Source organism: Sorghum bicolor, chromosome 9 (genome assembly GCF_000003195.3).
Source record: "Sorghum bicolor cultivar BTx623 chromosome 9, Sorghum_bicolor_NCBIv3, whole genome shotgun sequence".
NCBI lineage: Eukaryota > Viridiplantae > Streptophyta > Magnoliopsida > Poales > Poaceae > Sorghum > Sorghum bicolor.
This window is the reverse complement of record NC_012878.2, coordinates 5,566,260-5,591,163: the sequence shown is the minus strand read 5'-3', so window position 1 is coordinate 5,591,163 and position 24,904 is coordinate 5,566,260. Positions and strand designations below refer to the sequence as shown.

Below are 24,904 nucleotides of genomic sequence, written 5' to 3'. Positions count from 1 at the left end.
GAGTCATGATTTACTCTTTCGCCCGAGGTGATCAGTCTCTTAACCCACTTCCAAGGAAGGTCGGCAGGGATCACTATGAAGCCTTTTAAAAGTTCGTCTAACATGTTAGGGCCGCAAGGTTTCCTTTGCGCGCAGATATAGATACCCCCTTCCGAATGGCACAATGACGCGCAACCTATACACATAGGGACAGGGGCTCGCACTATACCCAAAACGGTTCAGCCCCTCCGCCCTTTCGGGTAACCTCTAACAAGCTAGAAAAGGTCTTCATACTGAACTAAAGCCAGAGCCATTATAGCCCTCATAGTTGCACTGTTGTCCCGGGTGATCACGTACAGACAAATCATCAAGTTGCTAAAAAGTCATTTTTATCGTTTATTACTTAACATTAATCTAGTCACAGGATCATAGTCACAGAAATAAAATCCAAATGCTATACTTGCCTTAATCCATTTGCTCTTACTGATCCTTTTAGTCCTGCTGGTCTTACTTGATGCCAAAGCTCTGATCTTGATCACTGAAGCACTCTTGATCACCACGAATTGCTCACCGACTAATTCCGATCATCGATCACAAACATACGACAACAAACATACACGAAGCAAACAAGGCTACAGTTAGAATAGTACACCAATCATATAAAAATAGTATGAAAAGTTTATAAAAAGATTCTACGCATCGCTATGATCATACGAACGTAAGGATCACAAAAATCGGAGCTAAAACGGAAAAGTTATGAATTTTCTAAGATTTCCTATAAATACATAATTAATTAAAAGCTACTGCGAAAATAAAAAGTTTCAAAACAGAAAATAAATACTTCTAACATGTAGAGCTCATAAATACGAATCTAACGAAATTTGAATGGACAAAAACGAAGTTAAAACGAGTATTTTATGACCAAATCAATTTCAATGATAAATTTGTAAATATAGGAAAACGTATTTTGAACCCACTGAGTTGGTTTACGCTTTCATAACGTCAAAACACATTTTCTCGAGGGCGCCAAGGGATGGCGGGTTGATTCCAAGATAGAGCAGGGGCTCTTTAGCAAATTTGCCAGCCGAAACGTTACCTTCTTTTTACAGCCGTTGATCGTCGATCGAACGTCCCAGAGCATCTCCAGGGCAACGGCAGGCAGCGGCCGGCCGCCGGCGGTGAACCTCCCACGGCGGACGCCATGAATTTCACCCCGAAGCTCGCCGGAGATAGGAAAACGCGCGCTACTGTGGCCTAAACCCCAAACCAAGGACATGGCGGGCAAGAGGAGGTCAAGACGAACTCGCTTAGGGGGTTTTCGAGGCCGGGAAGAGCTCGGAGTTGGGCGGTTCACGCGGGTGGCGGACGGAGACTCCGATGAGATCCAAAACGTGATGCAAACGGTGGCTAGGGCTCCGTTAAAGCGTGCTCTAAGCAAAAAAGGGGTCGCGGCGGGGTCTTAGGGCCTTTATAGGGCGGTTCCGATCTCCACACGCCAAATCCCGGGAGAATCGGGATTCGGTGGCCATGGAGTTCGTCTCCGGCTTGGCTACGCGAGGGAGAAGAAGAAGGAAAGAAGGAGGTGACACTGACGCGTGGGCCCGGGGTGTCAGCGAAAGGGAAGAAAAGGGGAAAGGGTGCGCCGCTGCTGCTGGCCATTGGGTTGGGGAGGAGAGTGGGCCGCGTGCGCTGGCTTGGGCCGGAGAGGGGAAGTGGGGCGTCGCTCGGGTCATGGGCTGGCTGAGCTTCTCGGCCCCTGAGAGCAGAAGGAGGGGAGGTGCACTGGCGGGACGCGAGTGGGGAGAGGGGATTTGGGCCATCAGGCCAGGAAGAGGGAGAGGAGGGGTTTTGTCTTTTTATTTTTCTATTTCCATTTCTTTTATTCCAAAGCCATTTTCAAAACTGTTTTAAAAATCACTTTGAATTATGTTTGAAATATTTTTGATCTTTGGTCAAATCACTCATCACAATAAAAATAAATTTTCCAGTGAATGCTCAACCATATTTCTAATCCTATGATAAATTTTAATTTACTGAAAAAATATTATTTCTCTATATTCCATGAACACAAAAATGCAAAATTAAATCATTTCAACTATTTCAAAAATGATAAATTTTAGGGTGTTACAATCCAGCATTGGGTGATGCATAGACCAAGGACGTGGTTATTCTGTCTTATTTTTTTGCTTTTGTGGGACTGATCAGAACCTGGAAGTGTAATTTGAACTAAGTGCATGTGTGGTTTTGAAACTATTTGCTTCCGCTACTACTTTAAAGACTTGGTATTGTAATAACTTTAATTGAACTCCGACTAATCGACTTATATGTGAACTTTATGTAATGTATGGATGACGATCACCGAACTCGTTATAATCTTTGTTGTATGGTTGAAAAGTTTGATATCCGTCAAGATTTCACGGACTATCAAGATTATATGGACATATGTGGCTTGATCGTGGAAGTGGACGCTTTTAGACTTAATTTCTTATAATTTAGATGGTTCTATTACACTATGTTACTGTTCACAACGTTTTATTGTCACTATTCATAGCTTATTTTGGTTTAGCTGTGAGTTATAAAAAAGCTATTGTGAGATATATATGCTATTAAAAAGGTGTAAGCTATTTGGGTGAAACAAGTATAAAATCTACCCCTCTCTCTATCTCCCTAAAACAACTCTCTATTTCCACCAATTTTGAAAAACGAAAGCCGAAAGCCAGAAATAAGGTCCAAAATGCTTCAAAAACTGTACTACACAAAAAAACAGTTGCTTTTGAAAAAAAAAAACAGCTATAGGTTTCACATGTTTGGTTGTCCTTTTTTTGCTTTTTAGTAGCAGAAGCAATTTTCAGACACTCAACAAAAAAGAAAAAAAACAGCCTCATTCCGCTTGAGATGTTCCTCAGTTCTCTAGCACTATTCAAGCACCTTCTTCGTGTTTCCTCCCAGCGTTGTTTACCGGCCATAGGGATCCAATAATAAAGCCAAATGCTTAGTTATAAGTTATACAAGAGTCAAACTATACAATACTTGTTTCTTTTTATTATTATTTTATGATACTATTTTTTTATCCGTGTCCCACATTCTCTTTTCTATTGATCCCCACATTTACTTGTTATCATTGCATATACATACACCCCTAGCTTATTGTTTGCACGAGAGCTAAGCCTTCTTTCTCCCCTTCTCTTCTCCACACAAAAATTCTAACTAAATTGGCTATAAAGACCATTACTGTTTACAAGGTAGTTACTCGATCTGCTCTTCGGTGCTGTTCATGTGTCTTCTACTTTTAATCTCTGTTCTGCACTATTTACCTGTACACAGACAGCTGAGAATGTGGGGCTAGTTTTGATTAACTGGTAAAGTTTTTCAAATTCACGTGATTTCCCATTTCTACCTAGACAAAAATGTTATAGAAGCACTTATATACAAATTTATGAGGATATTTTGGCTATTTCATCCTCAAAAGCGACCAAGTATATTTGAAAACAAAGGTTATATTAATTATCAGTGACGGCAAATGCTGAATCAATAACATTGCCTCCAGATATTGTCTGCCTGATTAAACAAGGCAGGGCATTTTTTTAAGCTTGCTATACTTCGCACATTTAATTAGTTTCAATATGAATCCTAAACTTAATGGTCCTAAGGCGGAACCATTCCAAGTTTCCACATGAGGGATTATAACAAAGGTCAGAGTACAGTACTACTTGCAACCTGTATGGTTTGCTAGCTTAGTCGTCATGTCGAGTAGCTGAGTAGATTGGCTAAGTATTCTATCGAAATGATCATCACAAGAACAATTAACTTAGGTGGCCATACGTCACATGAATATTTCTTTTTTATTTCCTTTTAAAGAATTATGCAAAATAAAATTCAAAAGTGGAATATTATGCCTGTGTTTCATTAAAAGGAATATAGTTTCATTAAAGAATTGTGCAAATGGCGGATAAGGCGGTGAGCGGCAAACCTCCACCCGGCAGCAGACCTACACTAATTCTTATTCTGAAATTCTATAGTGATAGTCTGATAAACATCTCATCACTTCCGGTAATTCAGCCGTGGCCAGCGTTCTTAATCAGGGGATTAGGTGATTGGAGTGCCTTGAGGAATTGGACAACGCTGGATAAGGTTTTCATGTCATATACCCCAAAAGGTTTGACTGTTTGTGTACACACCAATCGCATATATAAGACGGTAGTTCTTAATAGTCCCTGATGGTTAGTTGCATATATTATTGCATGCATGCATTCGAATGGATGATGTTCTTTAGTGCTATGCTTTGCTTGCTCCGTGTGTCTTTCTTCATCAGCTTCACGGCATCATTTTTATTTTCATTTCCTTTCAATAAGAGTGAAAGAAAAATAACAGGGATCTATCCCCTCCTTTCGCCATATAATTCTTTGTGCTTGAGGAAAAAGGAAAATAACTACTCAACCTACTGAATTTCTTGGTAGTCGTCCCATTTCAATGGACATAGTTTTTGTTTCAGATCATCATGACTGTGTTTGTCGATTGATCATAGACGAATCACAAGAGAAAGAAAAGGCACACCGTTTCCGGTTGTTATCCAAGTCTGCATGCATCGTGTGATGCAGCCCCCCAGCCTGGTCTGAAAGATGATATTTTTTAAATAATAAAGGAAGGTTTATTTAGTTTTTTTTTTTCAAGAACACTGACTTATGCACATTTCATTAAGAAGAATGTTTATTTAGAATAAAATTCCATCTTTTGCTACAAAAGGCGGTATATAGAGCCATTACAAAAGAAATAAGAAAAAAGGACGAGATCTAGTATGCTATAAGCAACATTGTGGCAGATATGCTCTCTACATTAATTAAGAGGGTAAAAGGTGATGGCCAATTAGAGGTCATATCTCATCGTGCGGACGACGGATTGTCTATCTTGTAGTATGCAGATGATACAACCTTTTTTGACCATGATATGGAGCAAGCTAAGAATATGAAATTATTGCTCAGTGTATTTGAACAATTATCAGACCTAAAAATCTATTTCCATAAGATGGAATCTTTTGTTATGGAGATGCTGAACTTTACAAAAATGAGTGTATATTGAACTCTTTGGATGTCAAACAGGGTCATATCCTTTCTACTTAGGAATCCCTATGCACCACCATAAACTTTGTAATACGAATTGGAGTGTAACTGAAGAAGCATTCAAGCGTAAACTAAGTACTTGGTAAGCCAAACATATGTCCTATGGGGCCATACTAGTTTTATCCAATTCAGTTCTTACCATCTTACCCATATTTTTTTTTCGAAAACGAGCACTTAGCCCGTGTTGCTTTAAGGGAAGAAAGAGTTTGTTACACGGCTTGTTAGGGGTTAGGCGAGGTGCCAATCCCAAGCAAACAAAACACACAAACAGAGAGCACCGACTGAACAAACTATTTGTGCTACTCGGGGCGATGTTCACTAAGCTGAAGCTATCGCAAAAAGAGGGGCGAGCTTAGAGAACCCCGCAGCAATCCAGCTCTCGCCCTCAGTCCGGATCCGATGCAGAACTTGTGTTGCCGTTGCACAAACTCCGTCGAACGTCCGTCGGTTCCGTTCCTTCCATAGTTCCCATGAAACTAGAAGGACAAGTGAATTAAAAAAACCCCGTGAAGGCTCCTTCCTGTCCCCGAGCCACCAGTCGACCAGCGTGTCGGACGGCGATGGCGCGGTGTGCTGAACTCCTACCGTGCTTAGGATGCGGTACCATATCTCTCGCGTGAAGACGCATGCGGCAAGAAGGTGATCGCACGTCTCGTCCTCCTGGCCGCACAGGAGGCAGTCGGCATGCTACTGAAGGCCGTGCCTCCATCTCCGTTCCGCCGTCCACAGTCTCTTACGTAGCGCCAACCAGAAGAAGAATTTTACTTTGTGGGGGCAGCACGCTCGCCAAACCTCACGGGCTCCCGCGAGCCCCGTGGTCCCGTGGAAGAAAGCGCGGTAAGCAGTTGCCGCACCATACGTTCCGTCGGCGCTCCATCTCCAGATGAATTTGTCGTCGATCCCAGGCTGTAGCTCGACCTCTTGCAGGGCATCCCACAACATCAAGTAGTCAGCAATCATTGCTGCCGTCCTAGCGCTCGTGATGTCGTGAGCCCATCGTCTGGCAGTCAGCACATCACGAACCGAGCGTTCCCGGCGCCGCCGGCCGACCGCGTTGAACAGGTCAGGCGTGGCGAGGCACAACGGTCCGCAAGGCAGCCAACTATCCGTCCAGAAGCGGGCAAGATCGCCACTCCGAGCTCCACCCGAACTGAGGCGCGAAACATAGCGATGGTGGCCGCATCTGAGCGACAGGGTAGTCTCGCCCACGGCACGGAGGGGTCGGTACGTCTCTGCCACTCCCAGCGTAGTCTAAGCGCGGCGCCCATGGTCTTCAGATCCGGGAGGCCAATGCATTTCTTTGAAATACCAATAGGTGTTCTAAAAAGGCAAAGAAATAACACCTTGCTAAGTGACATCTTATGTCATCCTAAAGATCAAGAGGGTCTATGTATATAACAAATCTCGTGACTTGAAAATAAATGGCTTTCAGTAAACGGTTTTTTAAGCTACTCAAGGAAGAGGGCACATGGCATAGCTTGCTTCGAAATAAATATCTAAGTACAAGATATTTTTCACAAGTTCAAATTAAACCTAATGCATCACACTTCTGGAAAGGTCTTTTAAAGGTCATGGAAGATTTTGTGGGATGTGGAACTTTCAACTTAAGAGATGGCTCAGAAACCAAATTTTGGGAGAACACATGGATATGTTATAAACCCCAAGGAGCATTTTCCAAGACTGTATAATATAGTCAAATGCCCCCATATTACTGTGGTTGCTGTTATGAACTAGGTGCCACTAAATATTTCATTTCAAAGAGCTTTAGTTGGGGATAAATTGACTGTCTGGAATAAACTAGTAGCTAAAATAACCAATATATCCAACTTTCCAATGGGAGGGACATCTTCACTTGGGACCTACATAATGATGACTATTTCTTGGTACAGCCTGTGTATCAGTATTTGATGAATCAAGGTCCCCCTTTAATCAGTTCATTTGGAAGCTGAAACTTCCTTTGAAGATATTTTTTTTGGCATCTTCAACGGGGAGTGATTTTAACAAAGAACAATTTAGCTAGAAAGACAGGAGTCAAAAGTGTTGTTTTATGTGATTGTAATGAAACAACTAATCTATCATCTCAAGTTATGAGTTCGATTCCCATCAAGCAAATAGTTCATAATTTAACAACGTTATGCTTTCAGTAATAGGCAACATTCACATCAATAGAGAGGGGCTTCTGTGTTGACTTCGTCAATCTTGAGAATTTATCGACTTCAAAGATGTTCATAGAGGTAAGGTTCTACATTGTATTTGTAATTCTTAAAAAAATATATAAAAGATATTTGTTTATATGTCAAAAAGGTGTTTATTTTTTATCTTTCGTGTGTCAGTTTTTGCGTGCAGCATCATAAGAGTAACTCTCCACAAGTGGACACTACAAAATGTATAGAAGATATTTGTTTATATGTCAAAAACATGTTTATTTTTTTTCTTTCGTGTGTCGGTCTTTGCGTGTGCAACATCATAAGAGTAACTCTCCATAAGCGGTACACTGGCGTGTGTGGCAGACCTCAGCGGCCATGTGCTACTTTTTTTTTAAAAAAAAAAAAAATCTAGGGAACCCCATTTCCATTCACAGAACGGAAATACAAGAGTCAGCAAGGAGGTTACATCAGGATGAGAATAAGAAAAAAAAAAAGGGGCGCTAGACTACATGCGCATCAGAAAAGCTACTACCAAAACAAAACCAACCATCTGTTTTAACGCACCCAAAACGTAAACCAACTACCGTACTACTGGCTTAAGCAGGACGCCAAACCTCCACACCCCAGATTTCTTCAGCAGAATCACTTGTTGCGTTGTCCATCGTCTTGATCACCGTCGTTACCCTCCGAGCTCACCATCAGCTTGCTTTTCTTGGACGCCAGAATATATGCCCATGGCCACCTGCAGCATGGTGTTCACTCCAGCTTCCAGCGCCTTGTGTTGCATAGCAAAGCAATGAAAATGGTGGCAATAGTCGTCGCCGCTCTTGTCTCGATCATGTGAAACCAATTCAGGTGCTGAATCGAGCATATATGGCCTATTCGTTTAGCTGAAAAGTCATGATTGAAATACTGTTCGTTGATTTATTGTGAGAGAAAAAACACTGCTAGAATGACTACCGTGCTGCATTAACATGTGACCTGCTTTGAACTGACACCGCGGCAACACCGACCGTGTGAGCATGTCCGAGGCTAGTTACAGGCGGCTACACCAATAAATTCATCGTGTGTTAATTAATCCATCCTAATCATAATTGTGTTAGAAATCATTCCAATGGCGCGCGGATATAGTTTACTTGTGATGATGCACACACGGCTTATCCATTGTCATGCATCAAGAGAGTTGGTGATTGGAAAATTGTCTGAATATCCAAATGAAATTTGGCAATATGTAGACGCTTCCGTTATTATTAAAAAGGTATGTAAGCCATATTTGTCACATGATGTTAGACAGCACCTTTTTTTTGGTTAGGCCTTGTTTAGTTCCCCAAAAATTTTGCAAAATTTTTCATATTCCCCGTCACATCGAATCTTTAGACGTATGCATGGAGTATTAAATATAGATAAAAATAAAAACTAATTGCACAGTTTGGTCGGAATTGACGAGACGAATCTTTTGAACCTAGTTAGTCTATGATTGGACAATATTTGTCAAATACAAACGAAATTGCTACAGTGCTCATTTTGCCAAAAATTTTGGAACTAAACAAGGCCAACCCGAATGCCACGATTGGCATGCAGCTGAATTTTTTTGCTTCAGGAAAAACATTGTCGGGGTTAGGTAGTGGTACGGTGGGAATGGCTTGAGGAGTTCAACAATGTGGAAATGTATTAAATGACATGGTTGCACGTAATGGTTTGACGACTTGTGAGTGCACCAATATTGTATACAAATATTTTTAACGCTGTTTCTTAACTCCGTACATTTGTAAAAACTGTCTGTACTCATTATTCTTTCATTAATATAAAAAGAAAAAAAATAGGTAGAGGGCTCCCTGTCGATTCAGTAAAAAAAACCCTATCACCGTCAGTTTAACAACCCAACGATGAAAATCATTGTTGGTCAACATGAAGTTCATCACTACCGTTTGTAAACTAGCAATGATAATTGCTTACAAATTTAAAACTACCTAGTGTTGCCTGCCATGCCCTCGAAGCTGTTCAATGCCCAAAGTCGGCGGTGTACATCCTAGATCTTGGCCTGGTGCTGCACCAGTGAAGTGAGGAGAGGAGAGGAGAGGAGAGGAGGAAGAAGGAGACGACGAGACAAGGGGTTCATCTCGGAGTGGCACCACGCACGCTAGGTCCACAAACCCATGGTGTTGCTACTGGCATCCGGCATCCTCCCCAACAAGATTCGGTGACTAGGTGCAGTGCATCGTGGGCCTTGTTTAGTTCACCCCAAAATCTAAAAAAGTTTTCAAGATTCTCTGTCACATCGAATCTTACGGCACATGCATGAAGCATTAAATATAGACGAAAATAAAAACTAATCATACAGTTTAACTGTAAATCATGAGACAAATCTTTTGACCTTAGTTAGTGTATGATTGGACAATATTTACCACAAACAAACGATAGTGCTACAGTAGCGAAATCCAAAAAATTTTCACATCTAAACAAGGCCGTGGTTGGATGAACCTCGACTAGGGGTGGAATGGGCATGGTGCCAAGGGGCAAGTATGCGGTGGAGAATGATTCTTTTTTCGTGGGAGGGTAGGGGCCAAGAGGCTAGGACTTCATGTGATATGTGCCTTAGTAGGCCATGTTTTTATTTTCACGGCAGTTCATGTCACGAACGCGAAAACCTACCCTATTTTTATTGCCAATTCATGGTAACAAGCTGATAGTGAAATTTATTTTTACCACCAATTTATTTAAAAATCGATGTTGATATATTATCAACAACAATTTTAGTAGATGCGACGGTGAAAATACCATTAACGAAAATACTTGTGTACGTAGTAGTGAGGGTTGCTCTAACTATAGTGTGATGGTCGTATTGTATTAGAGTGTTCCTTAATTTCAAGTCTCAACTTGCATTGCTAATCTTTTTTAATCTACTTGATGGGGATCACTTTTACCTCACTTTTATTTTCATTTTTGTTTGTTGTTAACACAAGACCCATTAGAAGCAAGAAAATAAACTTAGAAACACATCACATATTTTAGGCGAAATCACTGTACTAACAAATAATAAGTATATGAACAGTTAAACAGTAACGGGATTTCAATAAAGGTTCTCTTGAGTATCTAATTTAGGATTCAACGAGGGGAACTACTATATATATTAACAACTTTCAAACTCAAGAGAATAAGAGCAAGCAAAAAATCATCATCATTGGCAAATTTTACATGTTTATTTGTAATTGCATAATATCAAAGAGCTGTTTTTACCGCAACCATACCTAACCACATTTTTCATCAAATGAGAGTTACAACAGAGTCTTATAAGTAAACTTAGGCTTTTGAGGACTAGCATGATCCCTGCAAAACAAGCTTAGGATCTCCAACAAAGTTCCTAAATAGTCAATTACATAGTATACTAGGGGTTTGTTTAACTTTAATCATTTTAGTAGCTAAACTTCCAAACACACTGACTAAAAGGAGCTAAAATAGTTTAGCCTCACTAGTCATCTAAGAGTAACTAAAATAATTTTAGTTCGCTAAAATTTAGCAAGGGGAACCAAACAAGATCTAGGTGTATATTGCATAGTAAATCAAAGAACTGTGTCCAATACCATAGTATATAAGGTGTATTGCAGAACCGGAGAGCGCCTTTGACCATAGCTTTCAATACAAGAGAAATGGACTAGGAAAAACCATAACCCTCTTTCGGTTTCAAAAGCTTTACTTGATTCACTCATGTGAAGAGGCTTCCGATGACTTTCACCATCTGAACAAGGATTAGATCTTTAAGGCATTGTCAACCTACAAAGTCGCATATCCTAGCTAAGGCTCAACCACCAAATTAGTATCACAGATTTCAATATGCCTTATTGTTTGATTAAATGTCGATCCATTGAGTGACAAAATTGACCTAGCGATGAAAAAAGAATTCAACAAGCTGAAGAAAAAACAGACAACTCACCTGTTTTGGGCGAATATATATTCAGAGTGCTGATTCGACGATTTGAAAACCCCACTCTGTCTCTATCAAGTGTCTTCCTGTGAATTGCACTGCCATTTTTTTTCCCTACGGACCGGCAAAGCATCCTAACATCCTATAAAACTCCCCCGTGCCTCACCAAGCCATGCATCAGAGTCCAGAGACTAGAAGAGCAGCAACAGGCCGGACGAGCTCCACGTACAGCTAGCCATGACGACGGCGACGACGACGACGATGAAGCGCCGCTTCTTACGGTTCGCCACCGTCCTGGCGTCGCTCCTCTCGGCCACCGCCTGCCTCGACGTCGGCTTCTACGACCAGACGTGCCCCACCGCCGAGACCGTCGTGCAGCAGACCGTGGCCGCCGCGTTCACCAACAACTCCGGCGTCGCTCCGGCACTCATCCGCATGCACTTTCATGACTGCTTTGTCAGGGTAAGTAGTACACGCATGCAGTATATATATATATATATATATATATATATATATATATATATATATATATATATATATATAGCTAGACATATATACTTTTCACTACTACATTACCTTTAAACTCCTTGCATGCATGTTAATATTACCAACAGAATTTCGAGTTATAAATGTTGCTTTTGGAACTTTTACCTTCTTCAGCTTTGCCACGAAACTTTGTTTTCGATATTGCGTGGATCTTTGTTTTGGTGCTTGTAATAAGGAACAGCTATATACATTAGTCGATGCACAAGCTGAGACATTAATATATTTATTTTTCTAAATAAAAATATTACCTTTAAACTCCTTGCATGCATGCAGGGCTGCGACGGCTCGGTGCTGATCGACTCCACGGCGAACAACACGGCGGAGAAGGACGCGCCACCCAACAACCCGAGCCTCCGGTTCTTCGACGTGGTCGACAGCGCCAAGGCGGCGCTGGAGGCGCAGTGCCCCGGCGTGGTCTCCTGCGCCGACGTCCTCGCCTTCGCGGCGAGGGACAGCGTCGTGCTCTCCGGCGGCCTCGGCTACCAGGTGCCCGCCGGACGCCGTGACGGCCTGATATCCACTGCCACTGAGGCCCTCAACAACCTGCCTCCGCCGTTCTTCAACGCCACCCAACTGGCAGCCAGCTTCGCCTCCAAGAACCTCACCGTTGAGGACCTCGTCGTGCTCTCCGGCGCCCACACCCTCGGTGTCTCCCATTGCAGCAGCTTCGCCGGAGTTGGCAACCTGGGCGACCGTCTCTACAACTTCAGCGGCTCATCTGACGGGGTAAGAAGCTAGCATATATAACAGCAGTTCCCTCTCTACAAACTAAGCATAATTAACACTTCGGTTAGAGCGTGTGTTTGGTTGGAGGTGTAAAAGTTTAATGGATACAGTAGTATTTTCATTTTATTTAGCAATTAGTGTCCAATCATGGACTAATTATGCTCAAAAGATTCGTCTTGCAAATTACTTAATTTCTAGCTATGTTTTCAGTTTCATAAATAGTTTATATTTAGTACTTCATGCATGTATCCATATATATGATAAGAGTTAAAGTTTAACAAAGGTAATCAAACGGGCCTAGTTTCTTACCCTTTTTTTTTAGCAAAGTTTCTTACCCAGTATGTTATCCATATCCACTGCTGTTGTGTACAGACTGACCCGGCACTGAGCAAAGCCTACGCATTTCTGCTCAAGAGCATCTGCCCGTCCAACAGCAGCCAGTTCTTCCCCAACACGACGACGTTCATGGACCTCATCACGCCGGAAAAGTTCGACAACAAGTACTACGTCGGCCTGACAAACAACCTGGGGCTCTTCAAATCAGATGTGGCGCTGCTGACCAACGCAACGATGAAGGCGCTGGTCGACTCCTTCGTGCGCAGCGAGGCGACTTTCAGGACCAAGTTCGCCAGGTCCATGCTCAAGATGGGGCAGATCGAGGTGCTGACCGGGACGCAGGGAGAGATCAGGCTCAATTGCAGGGTCATCAACCCTGCTAATGCTGCTGCTGATGTTCTTGCCGATCAATCGGGTTCTTCAGGATTCACTGGAGTGGCTGCAAGCTAATAGTCGATTGTCAGTACATGTATGTGCATTGTGCACAGTGACGTCCAGTGTGAATGTGTGAAAGTGCAATAAGTAATGAGCAGACTTCCTTGGTAAGCTTGATTGTTACATTGGTTGGGAGAAATCATGCAATCTATATGACTGAACAAAAATGACAGCATGATCACTCTTGTACTCTGTTGTGAGTTGCTTTGTTGTTCATTTGTGCATGGAGTTTGATTGTGAGGAAGAAGTGGATCTGTGCGACCGTGCCAAAATTAGTTCTACAAAATCCATGCAAACCTTATTGTCAATACTAACCGGGTGGCCAACCCTCCTTGTCCAGTTATTATCCAAAATTAAGAAAATCTGCAGAGCATATACCTTCCTTATCCAAATATGCCCAAAGCTTAAGGCGATAAACATGGAAGGCATCTATTTTAAGAGTCTTCTAGATTGAGATGAACCAATCCAGTTGACCCAGTCTATCCCTAAGTGCTCTGCATCTGAGAATGACTATTGATTCAATGCCAGTGTTTTTTTGAGGAAAAACAATATATTAATCCATACTGCAAATCCTAAATATTAGGTGCTTAATAACCATCTCACCAACAATACGTAGATTATTTCCACCCTGCCAAAAGGGAACTTCATATTCCAAAGTGCCAACGTGAGCTGATGCATGCCCCATTTGCAAATGCTAAGAGAAATATATATCACACAAAGTTACGAGAATCACCAATTTTTCAGTATCTGAGCTCTGAGGTAAAGACGCTTTCCATGTTAAATAAATACTACTACAAAACCATTGAAGTGCTTGCAGAATGTCATTGTGGTATACTTGAGCAGTTGTGTTAATACAACTAATTAGTCAGCACCATGTCAGACTCTCGTTATAAAGTCCTTGTAGTTTTAAACTTAATCACAACATGGCACAACAACTACAACTAAAGAAAGCTTAACAAACAAGCATATGGAATTTGATCCAATTGGCCCTTTGTCGTTTCTCATCAGTGACGTTCATAAAAAATATGGACCTAGTTGACTTGACTGAGCACTCATCCGGTCATCCCAATCCTTTCTGACAACAACAGTAGTTAAGGTAGCCTTTGATATATTTTTATCCCCAATAGGCCAATAGAGCAACCGTAGGAGAGCAACTGGTCCATATTGATGCAAGATCTAACCAAACATTGAACAATTATGGTGGAGATAAGTTTTCTGTTGGCATCAAAAGATTCCAAATCCACACGTTGTTGTTCTCAAAGGGAAAAGGAAAAGTAAAGTCAATGCTGGGATCATGTCTTGTTGTTCAGGAACAACTAGCTGATGAGTCTAGAAACGTGACTCATAACCATGAACCTATATTTTTTCTTGTGACTAGAAGGGTTGTTTTTCATTTTCATTTATGTTCCTTGAGACCTTGCCCTATATCACCATACCTTCATAATTAACTTCCTGCACAAGTATCAATATATGCATGATGTTTTGTTTCCTAAGTTACAAGCAACTTACTGAAGATGGGAAAAAATATGAGGTGCAACCCCTCTATATGCAGAATATATGACGTTTTGTTTCCTAAGTTACAAGCAACTTACTGAAGATGGGGAAAAAAATACATGCAGAATATATGCATGACTTTTGACTTTTGAGCTACAGTTTCCTGAAGATGAGATTTATTTGGTTGTGCATAACAGTAACAAATGATCTTTCTATATTCCATTTCCACCTATTCTCAATCTCCTGTTTTTCACATAGTTATTATTGTTCCTTGCAAATAAAAAAACATAGTTATTATGGTAATATGAAACCCTTGGGCCTGCTTAGCCCTTGAATTCTGAAAGAAAAAACAATGATGGCTCGAGCTCGACCCAAAGTACACATGTAAGGCCTTGTTTGGATGTAGTCGGATTCGCATCAATCCACATGTGTTGGTGTGGATTGGAGTGGAACTTGAACTAAATTCCACCCCAATCCACTCCAACACATGTGGATTGAGGTGAATCCGACAACATCCAAACAAGGCCTAAGGTGGAAGCATACCGTTTGACCAGTTGCAGTATAAATTTGGGATTAATCACCACAGCACAATAGTGCTTACTGGTTAATAACAGTGCATTCTAGCTGGCTCCTTCAGAATTAACCTGCTGACAGGAACATCCAGAGAAACAATTCAACTTGAAAATTTTCAGTAATTTTTTTAACCGATCATGGATATAGAGTAATTGCACAAATGATGACATGGATCAAAGGATTACATGAAGCTACTTCTACTCTCCTGGAGGCTGGAGCTGGACAATAAGAATGGACACTCCATATTATATTTTTTTTAAAAAAAATGCATGTATCATTGACATGAAGCAAGGGTCACATGTGTTTACAGTGTTCTGGTAGGGAAATTTCCAGGACATTTTCTCACTGACCTTCCTGCAAAAACGCCTAGCTCTTCCCAAGATGGCTGAACCTGAATAATGGACAGCCGGTCTGGACCGTCCCGGACTCGACAAACCTGAAACCTTCCCCCAGATTGCACAGTTTGGCCTAACAGTAGCAGCCGCTCGCAGGAAGCCCTTCTCTCCAGTGACCCCTGTGACCCCAGCCATTTCGTCGAGCACCTCGCGTGCGGCTTTCCCACACGTGGCCGCAATGGCACTGCTCCAAGCGAGCCTCACTCGACTGACGTTGCCCTTGCTAGGTCACCGTCACGCCGTGTTCCTCACTCACAAGCCCCTCGCGTCGGCGCACTCCCCCCCTCTCCCTCTCTCCGTCTCCGGTGGAGAAGCAACGCGCCGTCGAAGTGGAACGGAATGGAACGGAACGCGCAGTTGAGCAGCGCCAGCCGCCACCGCCAGTCAGAGTTGCACACGACACGCCAGAACTCGGCCCAGAACGCCGCACCCCGTACAAACAGATTTGGGCCAGTTGGCCCGGTGGTTGTAGCGTTCCCACGTGAAGTGGGCCCCACCTACCTGAAATTTAGGCCTCGTTTAGTTGTAAAAAAAATTACAAAAGAAAAATATAGCACTTTTGTTTATATTTGACAAATATTGTCCAATTATGGACTAAGTAAGCTCAAAAGATTCGTCTCGCAAATTACAGATAATTATGCAATTAGTTAAATTTTAATCTGTATTTAATGTTCTATATATGTTCCGCAAGATTCAATATAACGGAAAATCTAACAAGGCCTTGGTCGGAAGCTTTTGCTAGTGCGTCCACAATTGATGAAGAAATCTCATCTCATGCACAAGTTTTGGCCCGTCATGAAAACTCTTTATTGTAGGCACCACTGATATAGTTTTAGTACTGGCGTTTAGATTTAATCTTAAAAACATTCTTAGGGGCACACTTATCAACACCTCCTTAACCAAATAAAAAATCATCTCTAAGTAGACACCCCCAACTCTAATCTAAATGCAAGGGAAGATCCACTTTATCGACGTGTGATTAGAAATATCTCTAGTTAAGCGCAATTGAACTTCAACTCCTAGTTTGTTTATAGACTAAAGTTCTATCAACCTAAAGCCAACTATCATTGTAAGTTGATTTTTTTTTCGTGTGGGCTCTTATAATATTAAAGTTACCACGTAAGGTAGAGCATCTCCAACAATTTGCTAAAGCACTTGCCATCCTAAAAAATTTAACAAAAGAGGCAAAAAAACTTGCTCCAACAGTTTGGTATTCCCACTTACCAAATTGTTTCGCTTGCCAAATATCTGACCCGCGCGCGTAAGTTTCCGCCGCGCGGACGCGCTTGCCATCGCGCGATTCAGCCTATCGGTGCCATTCCCGCCAGACATGTGAAAGTTCTGGCCTGTTCCTGCCGTCCTGCTTGTTGCTGCAGAGATGCTGCAGAGCTGCTCGTGATGACATGTTGCTACTGATAGTGATGGATGAGACACTTTGTACAGCCAATGATTTAATTAAATGACGATGTTCGTAAAGGTAAAGCAACTGAGAATTCGTCAGAGGTCAGACTAGAAGCCGCCCGTTTTTATGCGAAAAAATTTTAGATTTCGCTACTATAGCATTTTCGTTTGTTTGTGGCAAATATTGTTCAATTATGGACTAACTAGAATCAAAAAATCATCTCGCGATTTACAAGTAAATTGTGCAATTAGTTTTTATTTTTGTTTATACTTAATACTTTATGCATGTGCCGAAAGATTCGATGTGACGAAGAATCTTGAAAATTTTTTAGTTTTCAGGTTGAACTAAATGGTAACAGGAGACGGCGCCACAGACAACAGCGTGCCCTCGCGACGGTTGTAGCGGGTACGATGGATCCATCGATCTGGTAGTTGGTAGTTTATAGTGGTGGGTCTGTTTTTTCATAATTTGGCAAATCTAATTGGCAAACTGTTGGAGATGACAAATTATTTCACTTGCCAAATCTTTTAGCAACTTGCCAACACACAAGATTTGGCAAACGTTTTTTTAGCAAACTGTTGGAGATGCTCAGCTACATTAGTCAAGAAAGTATCCTTGTGTTCCTCCGGTGCATCACCATATACCGAAACTAACTAGCCATTATTGAAAACCATCAACGTTATTCCATAATTAAATTTGACTAAAAGTCACTTTCTTCCTTTTCCTTGTATTAGAAGTGAGTAAGTTTATACCCATTAACATGCCACAAAAAATCATTTCCTCCACATAGGTTTTTGAGTAAGGATTGTGAGCAATCTCGTCTTCTAATTTCTGATCAGACAATAAAATCAAGACTTTTTCTAAGGATGAGTCTAATAAGAATTTATTTTTTTAGGGTCCCAAGATCATTATTCCAAAAAATGCTTTTATTTTTTACTTTAGTTTATTCCCTTTTTATTTTTGTTTTTTCCTTTTGAACTTGATTCGCTGTATGAGATATTATATAACACATAAGATCATTCTATTTCTCTTCTAAATTAGCCGACAGCTTCCAGGGGGAGAAGCAGGTGCCACGTCGCCCAAAAAAAATCTGGCCGTTCGATCTTCCATCCTGTGGCCGAAGTTTGTTGGAGCAGATTCTATTGCCTCCAATAGATTCTGCGAAAAGCGGCTTCTTATTTGATTTCTGTGTTGTTTTGTGCCTCATCTTTAGCTTCTCTTGGCTTCTCCCTCGAATCAGCCCTCCCATATATATTTGGGGCTCCAGCTCCGGGTCGCCAGCTTCTTTTTCTTTTCCTACGTGACGCTTCCTCTTCTTCGTTCTCCTCCTCTACTCCGTCGCTCAGCACGCCGCCGCCGCCACCAACGCCCCTGCCCACGCCTCCCCTTCCTCTCCCTTTCTCCTGGCATGGCGGCATACCGACCGGCTTCCTCCCTCTCCCTCCTTTCTCGCGGCGACGGTGGCTAGGGCAGGTGCCTTGCACGGCGCCCACGCAGGGCCGGCCCCAGCGCGGCGGCCCTCGGCATGGTGGTGCAGCGGCGCGGCGGGCAGGCGTGGACGCCCCCACGCGCGGTGGCCACAGCCGCGGACACACCCCCACGACGGTCACAGGCGCCCTCTCTTCTCTACCTGCACGGGTGTACCATGGGCTGCTCCGACGACTCCACAGCCAGATCCGGTGCTCCATACCTGTATGCCTGAAAACATATTTTATTTTTTCAGCATTTCACAAGAGTTAAGTAAGGTACCCTTGTATCATGTTCTGAAAAAATTAGGTGTTGTGTGCTTGTTCGTTCATGTAAGTCAGCTTAACAAATTTGACAGTTTGTTTTAGTGCTCTTTATGGTCACTATTTCAAATCAAGGACGTTGCACATGCAATCAACTAATTTGTTTTCCGTAATTTAACAAGCTGCCAATTGTATCCTATGGTATTGGATTGTGATTAGCAAGTTTGTAACTAATATATTTCGGTCTGAAATATAGTTTCAGGTGACATAGAAAACAATGGACAAATCCTTCAGGTATGGAGACAAATTGGCTCTGATCGATGAGGATATAATCATCTTAGCAAGCAGAGTAGGTTCCAACTGGTACAAGAAAATGGATAACATGTGAGAGAGTAAGATACCCCAGCAGCAAGATGGTGATGCCCTATTCAATCCAGTCACTGAAAATACTCAATTCGTTTTGATAGAAATGCATATCTAATGTGTTCGGTTGGACACTTTGAATTTTTCATTGCTTTACAACAAATAATAAAGTGTGCCTAATTGTTCTATTTTTCCATCTCATTTACCAGATCTGTTCATCCCACATTGCTACTGGATCCCTTCATCCCCTAACTAGATCTCTGTGTAATACTAGATGTGAGGCTTCCCTTACTTCATCTTCGTTGTGGTATGAATAACCTCTCTGTTTTGGCAGGTTTCCTTGGTCTATTATTGTTTATGCATTTTAGCTTTCCTTGTCTCAGATTCCTTTTTCATGATTTATGCTAAGTGTATTGATTTATGAGCGATTTGTGAGAAAATATACTCTGATAGCATTTGGACAATATTGCGTGTAGGAACAATTCGTACTACTCTTGCAGCACCTGAGTGCCTTCAAACTTCCAATAACACTCACCTCCATCTTTGCATTTTGCAGCTATTTTTTTCTGAGATAAATCACTTATGGTTGCTATGTAGGTGCTGCTTTCTTCTCTGTTGTGTTTGATGACAGCTTGAGCAAATTAAACCTCTGTTCTTCAAGGCATGCTATATGATGCTAATGCTTAAAAATCAAATAATGGTCTTCAACAGGTTTTTTTAGATTAGTTTGAAATTATGAAAATAAAAGTTTTCTTCAGGTACCCCTTCTTCCTATTGGCCCTAATCCCATCCTATGTAAGATCTTTGTTTCTGGGCTTCTTACAAGGTGTTAATCATTAGAGATAACCACAAGGAACATCTGAGCAACAAACATCATTTTAGTTCGATGGCACATTACTAGAGTAATGCCCAACACCCCTGCGGCTGATGGACAGGCTATATCAGGTACAGTTTGTTGCCATTTTAGCCTATTAACAAGAGTTAAATGTAGTATGCTTCTTGAATGAATGAAAATTTTGTACACAGTCTCTGTCATGAAATGGCTTATTTGTGTGGTTTATCACGAAAATCTTAAATTGTCCTTTGTACTGCTATACTAAATGAAATTATCAGGGGAGGTAGCAAGATGAAATACTATATGATTTTTTAACTTCTCAATTATGTACTTGGGAGAAATGGCTACTCACAATACTGAAAATTGTGTATAGATTTAGTGCCATTTGAAAGTCTATACAGATGATGAGAAATATTTTGATGCTATAACTGACTTGAAGTATGTAGCTGAAAATAGGGTCTCAGCGTTCAAGAGTGAAAATTTGTGATAACATTACAATCAATTTCTATTGCCTTTAGAGATCTCCTAGATTTAGATTTAAGATTGGCATATATGACAGCCTTTTACGTGTGTTCTCCGATTGATCCTTAGTATTGCATAACTTGATTTTTACTTTAAGTGTTGATGTTTTTTATTGCAATTGTGATACAAAGTCTCTGTGGCGCTAATTTATGGTTCCTTGATCACCATGCAACCAAATCATAGGAGAACCATGGTGACATGATTATTCACAGTGAGCAACCTCGATTATCCAACCCCAATCCCAAACGGAAACGGATAAATAATTGCAATTAGATTTGACCTACTATTCCTGTATTTTTTAAATAATTTGTGATTCTGAAAGTAAATCTGCATTTTAGTGCTGCAGAAAAAGGTCTAATTGCAAGCAGCACTGAAAATATAAATTTGATCTCCATATGCTACACACTTGCTACCCAACCTACCACCGTACTTTGTCCCAAGAAACTATTTCTTCCTTATCGTTTATTAATTCCTTATGTTCCTACAACAGGTCATGACAACCAGCAAGATGCATGCTTCCAGTTTTTGTATATTACATCGTAGTTTCAGTTACATGTAACCTACTATAGTTGTGTAATGTCACCGACTATGGAACTATTTACTTAACTGCTCCGCTCATTTTAACTACATGCATAACTTCGGATGTGAACTACTATATATCCAGGAGGCTGTGAAACGTTTGGAGCAAACTGCAGGTAAGAGAGAAAGAAACAAATGTGCTCATTTGTCACAAATGCGGAATTTATTTCTTACCCTTTCCAAACGTTCAGGTGAGGAAGCAGAGTATGAACCACTTCGTACTGGGCCAGGTGTGACAGTAGACAAAAAACTCTCATCAGATGAGGTGATAAGTATCTAATGATCATATATATACTCAGCTGCACTCTTTTCAAAGTGTAGTTAAATAGATTTTATAATCTAGAAAACTTTCACTGTTTCAGCCATCACTTATAGAGAACATTCACTGCAAGGAGGTTGATCTTCTTTCATTTGTATGGGTGGCATTCCTTGTTCAGGTCAGAAAGTTACATTCTAAAATTTAGACGTTGACATCAACCTCGTTTAATATTCAGTGGATAGTGTGTAAATTCGTATGATTTGTCTCCAATATTTTCCCAGTTTGGTTAGGCCTTCTCAATAAAAATATTTTAGCATCTATGTTGTTTCCTTCCATATGTTTTCAGAATTACACTACTACTTGCTCCCCATGGTACTGGACCTTGGACCTTCTCCCCAGGTATGACATTGTTAGATTATAAAAGATTAGTGTCTGGTTATAGAGATTTACAATATTGGCCACACACCCACGTATGAAACACAACATAATTAGATCTTTCTACTGGTTGGACATAGGTTCCAGTGTCCTCAAATACACAGAGCAATACGATAGCGCGCGCCCTGCAAGCGTGCAACAATCAGACTTAGTTCTATGTCCATTTTCATCGTTTTCTGACCTCGTGGTTCTTGCTTGTTGCACAGAGGCCATCGATCGGCAGCATGTTTGCATCACCATTTTTCAACGTGTGGCTGATCCTGCTTCCCACCTCAAACATCCTCAGCGTGCACTTACTATACCGGTCCTATAGGCCTTATAAGAGTTCCAGACAGCCACCCAAAAGGAAACCCTCTTGAGGAAAAATGTCTCATGACCTAAACTTTTTATATTACCCAATTATAATTATGAGCCCAATTCTAGCATATTATACATCTTAAATATATATCTTTGTACTTTTTATTCACTGCACTTCTTTCAAGTTCAAACTATCATTGTAACTGCATATACGCGCGATGGCGCGCGCTATTCACTAGTTCATCTTCTGAAAGAGTCCCTCTACCATATTGCCACAAATGTGGTTAGAGGTAAGATGGTCAAGTTCCTTTTTACTCACTCCCCATTCTCCAAAGCCTCCAACTGTTTTTTATTCTCCTCTAGAACTAAATATGGGGAATCTAGTGTTTATGCCTCTGTTGTAGAGTGCAATTGTGATTTTATACCTCTACAAGTTTGTGAATTTATCCTTAGAGCAACTCCAAGAGCTTGGCTAAAATTAGTAGCCAAATTTCATTGTTTAGTCATTTTATAAAATAGATAACTTCTTAAAAAAAAAGAAGAGGCCCACAACAGCTTTGTTGTCTTAGGCTAGTCTCAATGCATAGTTTCATAATACAGTTACCAAGACTATAAACTAGGTAACCGAGCCATAGGAGTTTCATGAGGATGAAACTCCTCTCTCATCTGATGAAACTCCTTCATTTAATGACCCTGCCAAGTCAGCAATTTTGCTTATGTGGCACCCTATTTAATGTGCATGACACTCTCATAAAACATGCATTGAGACTGACCTTACAAAATTAGATAGCTCATGTCAGTGGTTGGCTATATATCGCCACCGAAAATCAAGAGATAGCCAACTTTCTATTTTTACAAAACCAAATACCACATCTATTTTTCTGATATACAAGTTCTAAAATAGCCTGCACAACAAGAATAGTCAAGTTGTTGGAGTTGCTTTTATGATTCTAATTAATTTAAAGCCTCGGTTCACCCTTGGTTTGTACCGGTGTCAGGTGACCTAGGATTAAAAAAATACAAAAACAAATTAAGACCGTGTAAAAAGACCGACATCATATCAGTGTATGCATATATATATATATATGCTTGTGGTCTCCAAGAGGTTCTCATCTATTCATCAGGGACCTCACCTAGTCCAGGAGCAGCCTCGTCATCTACTCATCATCAGTGTAGCTCAACAAGCTGCCGCGCGCACATGATTCTTTCTTGTTGCTGGGAAGTACGATTGGGGACTGCTGCGAGCCGATGACTAGTTTTCGCTTTCAAAAGTTGGCATCCAGAGATGCATTGCATGTGAACTTCGATTTTCCATGGGTTTTGTGGTCCATATGAGCTGTTTCACACTTTGCAATCGCCAATTAGCATCGATGCCGCCAAACCTAGCTAGCAGCTAGGGATAGATATCCGGATATGCCTTGGCAAGCGTATGCGTATATATATATATGTATATATGCATGTCTACTTGCAATTCTCCTGCCGCATCTGATTCTTACCGTGAGCGAAGACGGTCATGCACGTACATATATATGCAGATATAAAATGTAGACAGTAAATTGTGTCAAATTTTGTTGCCAAAATCTTTGAAAAAAATCTACAAAAGTAATGTCTAAACCTTTGAATTCAAAATAGAGGTAAAATCATGAAGAACCAACAAAAGCGAGGGCAAATCCGACAGAGCAAAATTGTCATTTTTATCTCAGAATTCACACGGTACAATAGGAGCAAAGTCTACCTTTAATCTGAAATAACAGGGGCAAAAGACACAAAACTAAAAAAAAGGGGGCAAAACCATACTAATCCCTGAAAGTGGGGGTATGAATGAAGGTCTCTTATATGTTCTTTTCTTCTTAGTCTAAACTCTCTGTATTTCCGTTGGACATCTAATGGAAATGGGATGCCCTGAATCCCTGATTTGAAGTGGGGGTATGAATGCCAATGCCCGTCAAATTTAATTTACACTACCTGAATCCTGGCCTTTGCCGAGTGGAGCTATTTGTCTAGATCCCTCAACACTCTTAAAAAATTAATTAACACAAGAGCTAATGCTACATATCTTCCGAAGAGCCCAAAAATGCCAGCATTACTAGTGAATTTTAGTCATATTGAAATCATAAAAAGAATAATTAAGTGATGAAATAGGATCAATATCTTTGTCTATCTGAGAGGCCTCCTCAAGATTGTTGCACGCCTTCAGCTTTGAGGCACATTCCAGCATGTTCTAGTCTCCTGCCGACGCACTCCTTTTTTCTTGCGCAAGTAGGGCATAGCAGGGTTGCTAGTACAAGTTTTTGGTGAGGGACAATCCATGTTCAACTGCTTGGAGTTTTTGTTCTTCATTTCAACGGGTTCAAACGGCAAGGGAACACGTCCTGTGTCATTTTCCTGAATCGCTAACTACAATTAATTGTCGAGCCAGCTAACAAATCAGCCGACCCTTTCATCAAGTGTAGTTATTGCTTGCTGTACAAGTGTATTTGCTTGCCTTACTATAGTGCTGAATCATAGGAGTAGCAACCCAATGATCTCCATGTAAACCAGTAGTTGGTTGCCTTCCTACAGATGGCTGCAACAGTACCCTATGGGCATTTTTGGAGATGAGATTTTAGTGCTCAAATTAGCACCATCAGCAGTTGGTTGTGCCCCATAATTTTTCTCAGCTACACTAGATGCGCCTTGCTTTGTTTATATTTCCGTCCTTTTTCTGTCTCAGTACTTGGCTGTTGGCTCTCTTCATCTGACACAGGATCCACATCCATATCAATAGGTGATGGATGTTCATCATTTTCTTCCTTTTCAGACTAACCAAGCA

At 41.1% G+C, this 24,904-nt stretch overlaps 2 protein-coding genes across 8 annotated transcripts; both read left to right on the top strand.

The window, feature by feature from the left end:
* LOC8071200 (peroxidase 5) lies at positions 10,777–13,383 on the top strand. The gene is made up of 3 exons (XM_002440608.2): positions 10,777–11,627; positions 11,985–12,437; positions 12,810–13,383. The coding sequence occupies exons 1-3, from the start codon at positions 11,403–11,405 to the stop codon at positions 13,221–13,223; spliced, it is 1,092 nt and encodes a 363-aa protein (XP_002440653.1). The 5' UTR covers positions 10,777–11,402; the 3' UTR covers positions 13,224–13,383.
* LOC110430090 (sulfite exporter TauE/SafE family protein 3-like) lies at positions 18,362–22,410 on the top strand. 7 transcript variants are annotated; one of them, XM_021447046.1, is made up of 7 exons: positions 18,362–19,923; positions 20,006–20,110; positions 21,187–21,217; positions 21,293–21,366; positions 21,464–21,538; positions 21,707–21,759; positions 22,002–22,410. In XM_021447046.1, exons 2-7 carry the CDS (start codon positions 20,093–20,095, stop codon positions 22,051–22,053), a joined length of 303 nt encoding a protein of 100 aa, XP_021302721.1. In that variant the 5' UTR covers positions 18,362–19,923; positions 20,006–20,092; the 3' UTR covers positions 22,054–22,410. The 7 variants fall into 7 exon arrangements, with proteins under 7 accessions (XP_021302721.1, XP_021302716.1, XP_021302717.1 ...); XM_021447041.1 differs by having other exon boundaries at positions 18,362–18,764; positions 19,059–21,217; XM_021447042.1 differs by having other exon boundaries at positions 18,362–19,218; positions 19,375–21,217.

Bases quoted from the DNA above. Each gene is read 5' to 3' on its own strand.
- LOC8071200 (XM_002440608.2), top strand. From the start codon at position 11,403: ATGACGACGGCGACGACGACGACGATGAAGCGCCGCTTCTTACGGTTC. The intron at 11,628-11,984 runs GTAAGTAGTACA...GCATGCATGCAG, and splicing joins TTCATGACTGCTTTGTCAGG to GGCTGCGACGGCTCGGTGCT. The intron at 12,438-12,809 runs GTAAGAAGCTAG...TGTTGTGTACAG, and splicing joins TCAGCGGCTCATCTGACGGG to ACTGACCCGGCACTGAGCAA.
- LOC110430090 (XM_021447041.1), top strand. From the start codon at position 21,151: ATGCATAACTTCGGATGTGAACTACTATATATCCAGGAGGCTGTGAAA. The intron at 21,539-21,706 runs GTCAGAAAGTTA...ATATGTTTTCAG, and splicing joins GGGTGGCATTCCTTGTTCAG to AATTACACTACTACTTGCTC. The intron at 21,760-22,001 runs GTATGACATTGT...CTTGTTGCACAG, and splicing joins ACCTTGGACCTTCTCCCCAG to AGGCCATCGATCGGCAGCAT.